Here is an 11,989-nt window from a genome sequence, read left to right on the forward strand (position 1 = left end):
CTAAAAACATGAACACATTCTGGTTGGATGCTGAGGTTTGAAGAAAAAAGAAGAAAACAAAAAACATGAACACTTTAGTTGGATTTCAACAAGCAAATCCGTGCTGATTGTTGAAAGCTGATCTCTCACGTCTTCCTGGTGGACCCAACAGGAGAGGGAGAAGGAAAGGGAGAAAGGCACTCCTGTCGCTCTCATGTCCCTAACACTGACCCCTTTCCTCAAGGCCCCTGACCATCCTCAGCGCACACCCCTCGAGTTTAGTGGTTGACCACCTCCTGGACTTGGTGGGGAAACTGAGACCCCAGGTGTGGACACTTCAGGTGGGAACAAGAGCCCACCGTGTAACCGGATCCCAGGCGTTACCAGATCTCATCCTGAGCCACAAGGTTCATGCGTTCAGCCGCCGCTGTGCTGAGCGGTTTCTGCGCCATGAGGCCTGGGGGCTCCGTGCGCCCCGCTAGCTCTGGCCCTGGGCTCAGCGTCTCGCGTCTCCTGGAAGACCGGTTGCCAGGCAACGCAGGACTCGGAGGCGGAGATGGCGCAGCACCTGGCGAGGGTGGGGTCGCTGTGGTTTCGCCGCGTAGCTTGGGTGCGAGCTTGCTGCCATCCTTTGCTCACGTTTGGGCCCTTCGTCCACCTCTCAGCCCATTTGCTCCTCTGCGGAAAGCCTCGGGGAAACCTTCAGACCTAACACCCTAACCTTCTTTGAAAATTTAAATCCGCAGTGGAAGTATGCACACCTACAAGTGGACAAACTCTCAAGTGTACAGAGCTTAATTGAGTATGTCAAAGAGAAGGCTCGCCTGTAAACACCACCTGGAGATTAGAAAACAAATCATTGCCAGGCTGCCCCAGCGGCCCCCAGAGTCATCGTCCTCCCTGGCTCTCATTGACTTCCCTCTGCAAAGATTAGCTTTGCCATGATTTGAACTTTGTGTGCGTGGAACCAACCAGATGTTCTCCTTCGTGCCTGGCTGCCTTTGCCCAATGTCATGATTGACAGAGCATTCCCATTGCTGTGAGTGGCCCTAGCGTTCATTTCTGCTCCTGAACAGTATTTGCTATGGACGTTGCATTGAGTTTTTGGCCACCACCAAAGTGCTGCTATAAATATTACGGCACATGTCTTTGGAGAAAATATGCATTTTAATTGGCGTCCACTCTTTGTAACAATCCCTAAATGAAATTCACGGGTAATGTTACCTCCGGACTCCACCACACCACACTCTTTTTCCCTGCCTATAAGCAGTAATCACTCTATAGTTGGGGTGCTCAGCCAGTGTTTGTTGATTGACTCATTGACCCCCTAGGTTTCCGCCATACCCCATTGTTGTGGACCTAGAGCTGGAAAACAGCTCTGAGACAACAGCAAGGGGATCATCTACACGAGGTAGGGGGACATTTTTCTGACTTAGCAGCCATGAGATGAGCAGATGTCCAGAGCCTGCCTTGGGGGACTGAGAGAGGAGGAAGCATGATTCAGTTGAGCTACATGTTACCTCCCAGATAATTACCAGGGCACTGGTCTGGGAGGATGCCAGTGTGTGTATCCACCACTTGGGTATCTGAGACTCTCCCTGGTTCATCTCCATGGCCTCTTCCTTATCAACAGATTTGTACTTTGGTGCGGTGTTTAGAGGGGGGGCTCAGCTTGTGTGTTTTCCCTCATAGCACATGTTGCTTTTCTTGGTTGTTGGCAATGCCTGGCCCACGCCCAGTATTGGGGTGGTCCCGACTGTCCCTCAGCTGGATTAGTGAGTGGGCAAGCAGAGGCTGGCATTGAAGCTGAATTGATTAATTGCTGAATATATAACATCCCAGACCCGCGGCTGAGCCAACTGCAAGCTAGTGGGCTAGCAAGAGGGTGGACAGATTTCTAGGCAGGAAGCTGGGGTTTTCTTCCTGGACTGTTCTCCAAGGTCACCATTCTTACAACAGAGGGGAAGATATTCTGGGGGGAAATACGTGGATGGCTAGGAAGAATGATCCGTTATGTAGTAAGAACAAATTCTGCTTTCCTCCTTGGGAGGTTTTGAGACGTTTCTGTTAAGATGATTAATTAAGACTAAATTCATTAACAGTGCCAGACGCTGAGGGTTCCTTCATCCTGTGGGTGTGTGCTGAGAGCTTTTGATGTGTCTGGGGCCAGGAGGGAGTCAGACCTGCAAGGTCTCTGCTTCCCTGGAGCTGGCACATCGAGTGGGAAGACAGATAATGAAGCCAGGAAACAAATGCACGTGTGACCTGGTGCCAGGGAGAGAGGCATGATGCGCTAGGAAGAGAGTCACACCAGGGCATGAGGCCAGCGGGGGCAGGGACAGGCCAGGGGCTGCGGGGCTGTGTTAAACAGGCGGTCAGGGAAGGTTTCTCTGAGGAGGTGACATGTGAGTAAACATCTGGTGTGGAAGATCAGAAGAATTTCCCGCGGAGCGGGTGGTGCGGGGCATAGTTCTCCAGGCAGAACCAGCATGGGGTGTTTGAAGAATGCAAACGAGGCCAGTGCAGCTGGAGGGTTCCACGGAAATGAAATGGGTGCAGAAATGGAGAAGCAAGCACTCTGCGCCCTCCAGGAGTCTGATCTAGCAGGTAAGCAGATATGAACGCAACTAAACGATAAAGCAGCCTTATATATGAAATGTCGTAGGGTATATGTGATTCAGAGCCAGCCCCAGCTGAGACAGAAGAGGACAGAGGAGGTGATGAGTGAGTTGGGTTTTCAAGGATGAGTAAGAGTTTGCTAGCCTTCTCCATTCTCCTTGGCAATATCTGCACAGGGTAGCCTGAGTCCAGGACTAGAAATGGGTAGAGTACTGGACAAATGTCCAGGTTTTGGGATCCGACGTAGCTCAGGTCTCGGGTTTGCCATGTGCCATCTCAATGACCTTGTGCACATTGCTTAACAACTCTGAACCCTCATTTCCTCATCTGGAAAAGGGGATCCTGACTACACCTCCCACTTGTAGGGATCTGCAGAGGCTGAGAGGAGCAAAGGCAGAGAGCTCTGCAGGAGCCTGACAGCAGGGCTCCCAAACAATGGAGGACTTCACTCCTGGTTTATCACATTTGTCACCAGGGTGCAGGCAGGTCCCTCAATCTAAGACACTAAGATTTGGGGGAAGATGTGGGGAGATGGAAATGTGGCCTTGGGTGGAAGTGGAGTTTGCTTCTTGAGCATGTCAGTGTTGAAGGAGAGGCTGTGGATGACCGGTGGCTGGAGGCTGTCCCCAGCGAAGGCTGGGTTCCCTCTTTCTCAAGAGGTGAGAGAGGACCCAGAGCTGCACTCACCAGGGACTGCTCCTCTGGGCTCTGCCCTGAGGCTGAGGCTGTCCTGGTCACCCTCAGGGCACCAGCATTCCCCAGCCCCCGTGGGGCACTTCCCTGCCTGCTCTGATTTCATGGTGAGAGGGTCTGGATCTATGTTCCCAGCAAATCTCATGTTGAATTCTAATCCCCAGGGTTGGAGGTGGGGCCTGATGGGAGGTAATTGGATCATGGGGGTGAATTTCTCATGGATGGTTTAGCACCATCCCGTGGGTACTGTCATTGCCATTGTGAGTGAGTTCTTGCGAGATCTGGATGTTTAAAAGTGTGTGGCCCCTCCCCCGGCCCTTGCTCCTGATCCGGTCTGTGATGTACCTACTTCCCCTTTGCCTTTTGCCGTGATTGCAGCTTTCCCAGAAGCCAAGCAGATGCCAGCATTGTGCTTCTTGTACAGCCTGCAGAACTGTGAGCCAATGAAACCTCTTTTCTTTATAAATTACCCAGTCTCAGGGATTTCTTTGTAGCAATGTGAGAAGGACCTCCTACAGATGGTCACAGCAACCCCTTGCAGAGGGCTTTGTGACTATTTTGCAGAAGGAAAAACTGGCTCATTGAGGAACCCTGGCCTCGGAGGGCAGCCCTTCTTCCTTCCTTCCTAGGGGCAGAACTCCTGAGGAAGATGGGGAGCCGACATTTCCGGGTCTTCCTCACTCTGGTAACTAGGGAAGATGCCTTTATCTTCCGAGATGACCTTCAAGGCTGAAGCATGACTGTCAATTTCGGCAGTAAGTGAGGGTTGAGGAAGCAATGCAGGTCAAGCTTTTTCTGAGGTGGTATCTGTAAAAGGCAAAGTTTTGCCTTATGGCAGCACTGGTGGGGCCATATTGGAACCTGCCATATGTCACTGCAGCTGACACGCAGACTTAGACACCCTGAGACGCCCACCTTCTGGGTCTCCCCTGAGACTCCTCTGTTTCAACCAACTATGAACAGAGCCACAAGCTTGCTCTGTCCAATCAGGATGTGCGTTATCAATCCTTCGTTAGCAGAACCACTGGGAGCCCCTCTTCCAACCACTGAAATACGTCTCCCACTTGACGGTAGGGCCAGCTTCAGCAAATAAAAATACAAGATGCCCAGTTAAACTCGGGTTTGCACGGGGCTGTACTGTACTTCTACTAAGAAATCACTCACTTGTCTGAAATTCAAATTGAGCTGGGCATCTTGAACCTTCGGTGCCACCCCACTCTCAGTGAATTTCTTCACTGGTCCATGCCCCATGCTCAGCAAGTTGAGAGATTCACATACATCAAACTCTATTTTTAGTTTTAAGCTCTGGTGGTCTTTTTCTTTGTTTTGTATATCCTCCTCCATTTTCCTCGCTCTGGGGGTTGAAACCCCCTCCCTCTGATATATGAAACCAATTCACGAGCCCCTGGCAGACACAATTTCTTCAACCTAATATTTTTTTTTTCTGGCAAAATTGTTATTCCACATAGATTTCCAACAGGAAGAGCGGAGAGAGAAAAAGAACTGCCGTACTTGCTGACTACATGTGGGAAACTAAGAAAATATTTACAGCTTGCAGAAGGTTCGCCATGTTCCCATGTATTAATATTTTTGGCCCTCTCTCAGTTCTCTGGGACAGTTTATTTTTTATTTTTTTCATTTTGCTGTTGCTTTATAAAACATGTCGACAACTGGAGCCAACCGCTTCTTTTTTAGTTTTTAAGCTCAAACAGCTTTCTTTTTTATTTCATGATTTTTTTTTTTTTTTTAAACCAAAGAATGCTTTGTGCCGTGAGTGGTTTCTGCCAGCCTGCGTGCCTTTCTCACAGCACGGGTGATCATTACCTCAACTGCACAACAAAAGCATGGAGGCTGGAGCTGAAAGTGCCAATTTGCAGGGAATGTATTTGATGGCTTAACTGAGCTTCAGCTTAAGGGACCCAGAGTTTCTTCTCTTTTCACACTCATTAGGCCCTCTTTAGTCACAGCCCATGAACTCCCTTCCTGCTTCACAAATAGTCTCCACTACACACACCTAAAGTAACAATTAGCATCACTGTCTGGGTCTTGCTGAAGAAGAACAAAGCTGCACCCCTCCTGCTGCACCCAGGAAGTTCCCTCGTAAGCCTGCCCTCTATTTGGCCTAATTATCCAATGCTGCCCCAATGAGAGGCTGCGCACCAAGCTGAGGGTGGATTTCATCCTGCTCCCTCCTCCTGACATCTCTCAAGCCAGCTCTTAGGAGGTGAGAAAAGCCCAACCCCTGTGTGAAGAGATAGTCAGCTGGTGCCAGGGGAAAAGAACCAACTTAGATTTCCAAGAGTGAATCCCGCTCTGTGGTCCTGGCCACTGAAGGTGGGAAATGCCTGGGAGCCCTCTTCAGGTGCCATTAGTGGTGAAGGCGGAGAGGGTATTCTGAGCTTTGGCAATGGGCAGCCCATTTCCATCTGCCCTGAAGTTTCCATGCCTGGGAAGGAGCCTGGCTGGAAATGTGGACAGTCGGGGAATGGAGCTTTTGCCTCTGAAGGGTTAGATGTAGGTTTCAGTCACAAATACTGAACTTGACTGGGCATTTAAGTGCAGTAATTTTCTAGGATTCCAGACCATTTTACTTAACTGGGATGGCAATGGGGAGGACTCTGTGGCCCATAGAGGGTCAGACGGAAGGTTTGGAAAGAAAACTGGATCATTGGGTAGAAGTGGGAGGAAGGAGATTCTTTTCCATAAAATTACAAAATCCATTCATTCGTTTACTCAACTGGGTGGCACTAGGGAAATTTGTACTCCTGTGTACATGGTTGAGCTGTCAATCTGATGATCACTGTAGCAGAAGTAATAGCTGAAATTTATTAAGCACTTTCAATAACAAGTAATTCCCAAGCATCATTGCATTTCATCCCCATAATAGCCCAATGACGTAGACTATGATCATTCTTATTTTGCAGAGGTGGATATGGAATCAGAGAAGTTGAGCCACTTGCTCATGGTCACACAGCTATAAAGATGGAAACCAAGGTCCAGATGCCCTTAGTCATCAATAAGACTAATTTCAAATATGCCTGGAATATATCCGTCTAGGCCCCTTAGATGGATAGTGGACAGGAATGTGTCATTTCCCAAATAACAGTCTGAACAATTTGAATGATTATAAAGAGAGTGAATGGCATTGCTATTTTCTGTGTTTTCCCACTCTCTCTCTCTGAGACTTGAGTGAAAGGTATTTCAAATGAAAATTTGTGGGTGTTTGTTAAGGGCCTACCATGTGCCTAGCTCCCCGTGTGGTGTAGGTCGGAACACAGAGTGAACAATGGGCAAGGCTGTCCCCGAGTGGGCGGTCTGGGATCAAAGTCTCACTCCAGGCCCTACCACCTGGAGAGTGCTCAGCACATAGTGGGCCCTTGGTGGGTACCTGCTTTGTCCAGTGAAGGCTGTTCTATCCATTCTGAGGATGGATACTTCACCCAGGACATGAAATGGCATGAGTGGTTAAGAACTGTAGTCTCCATCTTCATGGCAAGGAGAGCTCTTTTCCTATCATGGACGTGGAGACGAGACCCACTGAGACACTGTGTGTTTCATCTAAAAGGCAAGTGGATTTGTGGATTGATCTCTTTCAGCAGCCTTCACACCCGTGTCTGGGGAGACATCTCTTTGAGACTCCTATTGTTCATTTTCAGATAACTTCATATAAAATGGATTTTAAATGAAAGCTTGGGGGCTCTATGAAATCCAGAAGGCTAAGTTGGAAATATCTGTTATTTCAGAGATTTGCTGGCACTGTGATTATAGAGCAGCTCCGTATGTGCCAGGTCTTTTAAACTCAGTTAATGAGAATTGCAGCTGCCATGGCTCCCAGTTCCTGACCGTCTAATCATTGCAGAGGATTAGCGGGGGCACTGGGATGGGAATCTGGGGGGACTTCAGCAGGTACAGATTTGAGGGGCTGTGATCTGCAGTCAGCCTCGCTGACCTGTAGGGTTTTTTTTTTCCCTCTGTGATTGGGAGAGAAAAAGAGAGTGAGCAAGTTGAGATTCTTGGGTTTATGAAATATTTGTGATGCCTTGACACTGTCCATGATAGAAGGGAAGTCCAGAGCTCCAAGCTCTTGGGGTTACCTAGACTCACCCAAGGAAGTTGCAAGTCCTCCTGGATCAGAGGAAATTTGGAACCTCCAAGAAGAAAGGAAGCCCGCTGCTAGTCTCCCAAAGACCCCCTGATGAATATAAGAACCCTACCTTTGTCCTGCTAATCAGCTGGGCCTTTGTCCTAGCTGGGTGCCTTTGAATGGCTTTGGTCTGGGAGGGGCACACTGTGACCTGTTCTGTATAGGTGCCTCTGGCCTGGAGAATGGGCTGGGAAGCAACACTGGAGGTCGGGGCCTAGATGGGGGTTTGCTGATGTCTAGATGCGTGCTGATGACGCCCAGGCCAGAGAAGTAGCATTTGGGTTGGAGAGAAAGATACAGGGGATATGGGAGAAATGAGGAGAATGTGTCAGCCAGGACTGTCTTACCTGAAAGGGTTAGATAGTCAGCTCAAATCAGTTTTGCATGAAGACAGGGGATCATTTAGCTCTCATGTTTGAAGAGTCCAGAGGCTTTAGGTAAGGCTGCATCCAGGAGTTCAAGGGATGCCATCAGAACCAGGTCTTCTTGACTCTGTGCTCCCCTGCACTGGCCCATCTCAGGCAGGTCCCTCTGGGGTGGCTGCTGGCCGCTCCAGTCTCCAAGTTGGATGGAGTTTGCTGTCCTCCCCATTGCTCCTCTGCATGTCTCAGGTTTTGCTCTGACTGCACTGCTGTGGGTCTTGTGCCACCATGGTCAGAGGACAGAAGCTGACGGACAGACTGGGGCCCCGCGGCCACTCCAGCCACATGGATCCAGAGTGAGGCACGTTGGTTCCTGAAGGGACGACCAAGGTGCAGCAGGCAAACCTGTGCTGCTGGGGTGTGGAGGCCTGGGGACGTTGGCGGGGGGTGAGGGGGTGGAATCTACGTCACGGGTGGCTCTGAGGTGGGACCAGGGGCTGGGGCTGGATGCCATGAGTGGAGCCTCCCGAAGATCGGGGCAGACACCACAACATTTGGACTGGATTAAAGCAGAGTGACTCCATGGCTCTGCCTGAGGTGGGTTTCCCTGATTTATAGATGCGCAATGATCTGACTCTCGTTTGCCTCTAGCTCAGCTGTCACTTCCACTTTATCTCGTATTTAAGACCCTGTCACAGCACGATGCGTTCACTGCTCCTTGTTCAGGGAAAAAGGGTGACCCAGTGCAATTTTGCTTTTATCTCCTGGGACAATCGGCTTTATCACGCTGGCCATAATCAGAACAGGTTTTACAGGAAAATATATATTTTTTTCTTTTGAGTTGAATGCAGAAGATGTTTTGCTGGTGAGTCCACTGTGCTGGGGGCCTGTGGAAACCTGGGCTCAGGGCTGTCCTTGGTGGCACTGAGACAACCTGACCATTCAGCTCAGTTGTCCAGCCCACTCCCGACCCAGTGTGGGAGGCTTGGCCCACCTCTGGCCCTTTGCTGGTTCTTCCCCAAACCCATTTTACATCCCCATGGTCCTCACTCTTCAAGACTGACCTTGAGTTCCTGGAGTTCACAGGGTCCCCTGTTGTCCTTGAGGCCTCTGCTTGAAGGGAGGGGCAGCCCCGCCTGAGCCCCACTCCTGTCTCTATGTGACTGTGTGCTCAGGGAAGGCAGCTCCATCTTCTTGGTTCTGCTTTGGCCCCAGTAAAGGACCTGGGCTCAGAGGACCCTTGGGTCCTACTGCTCCTGGCTCTGGTCTCTCATCAGGATGCCCAAATAAACAGGATGCCCCCGCGGGAGCCCTGTGGCCAAACCAGGGGGGATTGCCAGTTGTCACTCATTGTCCAGGTGGCTCTCTGCCCTGGCCATGCTGGCACTCCTGCTTTAGAACAGATACTCTGTATCATCTCCTTCATTGTCCTGTGATAACATTCAGAGATAATATAATGCCCTAGCTAGGAAATCAAGGAGAAATAAGAGGGAAGTAACATAAACTAAGAAAATAGAATGATGGGCATGGAATCCTCCAGGCTTTGCTACATTACGAGACAAGGGGAGTGGGCAGGTGGCCAGGCCTGTGGGTGGGATCCCCCTGACTGTGCCACCCCCAGACTGTGCCACCTCATGACTGTGCCACCCTGACACTGTGCCACCCCAGATGCCGTTGACTCAGAGTAGAGTATATTGGCCACTCAGCTACCACAGTGACATTGCTGTTGGTGATGTGATTTTGTGAAACAACTCTTGGTTTTCACTGAATGCATCCAGCAGTTTTATTTCAGAGAAACTAAAGCCAAATAAAGTGGCACAGGAAACACTGTGTATTTTTATGTGTGAGAAGACCTTGTACTTATATGTGAAAGGGAAGGTGGTTCCAGGCTTAGATAATTTGAAGCAGGATTTTCACTGACAGGCACATCCAGTGGGTTATTCCCAAGTCCTTGGGGTGGGGACTTTGCTTTGGGGTCCTGACTGACTTGTATGTTGTCGGAAAGCCTTTTCCCTTGCACATCAAGTGGTGCTAGCATTGTGATAATCCCCAAACATCTTCCTACCCAGCATTTCTAAAATTCTCCCCAAACCTGTTGAGAACCCTTGCACGTTATATTCAACACTCACAGCAGTCCCAGAGTGGGGGTAGATATTTCTGCTGCCGGCTTAAAAAGAGACCTAAGAGGGGACCAAAGATTCCCTCTTGGTGTTAAAGGCACTCACAGGCTGGGCAGGTTTAGAGTCTTGTGACATTCGCTAGTAAGAATCAGCACTTCTAAGCCCAATGCACGCATGCATCCAATTATTTATCAAACACTTGGTGACAGCCAACATAGATCAATCAGCACCGGCTCTGCTCTCAAAAGGCAATTATAAGTGGGCGGACTGGGTTGAATGGCGCTCCCTCCCCCAACTCCTGTCCGCCTGGAACTTGTGAGTGTGATCTTATTTGGAAATAGGATCTTTGCAGATGTAATTAGCTAAATTAAAATGAGGTCATACTGGATTATCAGGGTCCTAACCCAGTAACACGTGTTTATGAGGAGACCATTTGCAGACACAGAGACACAAACACACAGGGAAGAAGGCTATGTACAGATGGAAGCAGAGATTGGAGTGAGTCTGCCACAAGCCAAGGATTGCTGGCAACCCCCAGATGCTGGAAGAGGCTGGGAAGGATCCTCCACTGGAGCCTCTGGAGGGAGCACAGCCCTGCTGATGCCCGGATTTTGTACTTCCAGCCCCAGGAATGTGAGGGAAGAAATGCTGGGTAGGAAGATGTTTGGGGATTATCACAATGCTAATTGTGTTGAGTCATCCAGTTTGTGTTAATTTGTTAGGGCAGCCCTAGTAAACCAATTCAGGGGCACACACATGGATACGAACACCCACACTACAGACTGCTGAGTGCCTGGACAAAATCTCAAGGGCACAGTGAGAAGGGGCCCCTGGTCCAGGTTTCTAAATCCAGGAAATCTTCCTTGAGGGAGGAGACCTCAAACAAAACACACAAACCAAATGCTCAGCGTAACAGGCTCTGGGAGGGATGTGACCAGCCTGTGAATGGTTAGACAAACGCTGGGACTGCAACGGTCCTGGCTCAACGCGCTCTGACCTCCCCCAGCAGCTGAGGGTGCAGCGTGGAGGAGGGGCTGAATGTGGTTTGATGGCTCCAGTGGGGGGTCCTTCAGCCTCACAAACCTGGCTCCACATCGCAGCCCTGCTAGTCCCTGGCTGCGAGCACTCAGGCCAGCCCCCTAGCCTCTTTCAACCTCGGTTTTCCCCATAACATGGGCATGATAATGGTACCCACCTCAGGGCTCAGGGAGGAGCCAGCGACTCGGTGCATGAAATGTCTTAGGACAGAGACCAACCTGTGCTATGGAAGGGTGGTAGCATCTTCTCGAGCAGAGAGGGCCACATCCTCACCAAGCCTCATGCGTGTGAAGTGCACGGGTTATGTTTCACGAATGGGTCTTCCCTGAAGGTACAAATATTGGAAACAGGAAGGATAGAAAGACTGAAAGATAGAGATGTTAGGGGAGAAATGCATGACTGTTTGCTCAACAGGTTTGGGGAGAATTTTAGAAATGCTGGGTAGGAAGATGTTTGGGGATTATCACAATGCTAGCACCACTTTAATTTCCAAGGAGAAATTAAGAAGGACTGTGAGATTTCACCTGCCTTGGGGATCTTCCCAGAAATATCTGCCTGGAACGTTGCGACTCTTCCTAGGAACCTGCCCAGCCTGGTGCAGAAAGCATCTCAATTTTCACTGGGCTCTCTTATGCAATTCATTTTACTTGTAAAATGGCAGACATTATTTCTCTGTAGAGCTTCCCCAGGATACAGGGATTTCAGAAAAAAATTCTGGGAAAGACTAGAAAAAAGCATTGACCTTTTCTATACAGGATTGCAAATTTTAGTTGCTGCAGCCCAAGTTAAAGTAGAGCCAAGGGTTCTTCATCCAGGATTGTCAATATTGGTTGGGCACTTACTGTGTGCCAGCATCGTGCACCTGCAATACTCTGGAGTTTTAAAATGAATCCAAGGCGGACATTATCCCATAAGGCAGATGAGGAAACTGAGGCCCAAGATGGCTGTGCTACTGGCCCAGGACAGCTGATCACTGCCTATAATGAAATCTAAAATATCTTTGGTTATTAGACACTATTGCCTTATGTACCATA

The 11,989-nt window shown here is 49.6% G+C and overlaps 1 protein-coding gene across 1 annotated transcript in view; it reads right to left on the bottom strand.

Moving 5' to 3' along the window:
* LOC105507954 (chromosome unknown open reading frame, human C20orf85) overlaps positions 1-488 on the bottom strand; it is a 10,634-nt gene extending 10,146 nt beyond the window's left edge. The window contains exon 1 of the mRNA XM_011936674.1: positions 364-488. Coding sequence (XP_011792064.1) covers positions 364-431 — 68 coding nt within the window. The 5' untranslated portion in view covers positions 432-488. The remainder of the gene's footprint in view (positions 1-363) is intronic.
* Between the last annotated feature and the right edge of the window lie 11,501 nt (positions 489-11,989).

The sequence above is a fragment of the Colobus angolensis genome, unplaced genomic scaffold (genome assembly GCF_000951035.1).
Source record: "Colobus angolensis palliatus isolate OR3802 unplaced genomic scaffold, Cang.pa_1.0 Scaffold156, whole genome shotgun sequence".
In the NCBI taxonomy this organism is placed as follows: Eukaryota; Metazoa; Chordata; class Mammalia; order Primates; family Cercopithecidae; genus Colobus; species Colobus angolensis.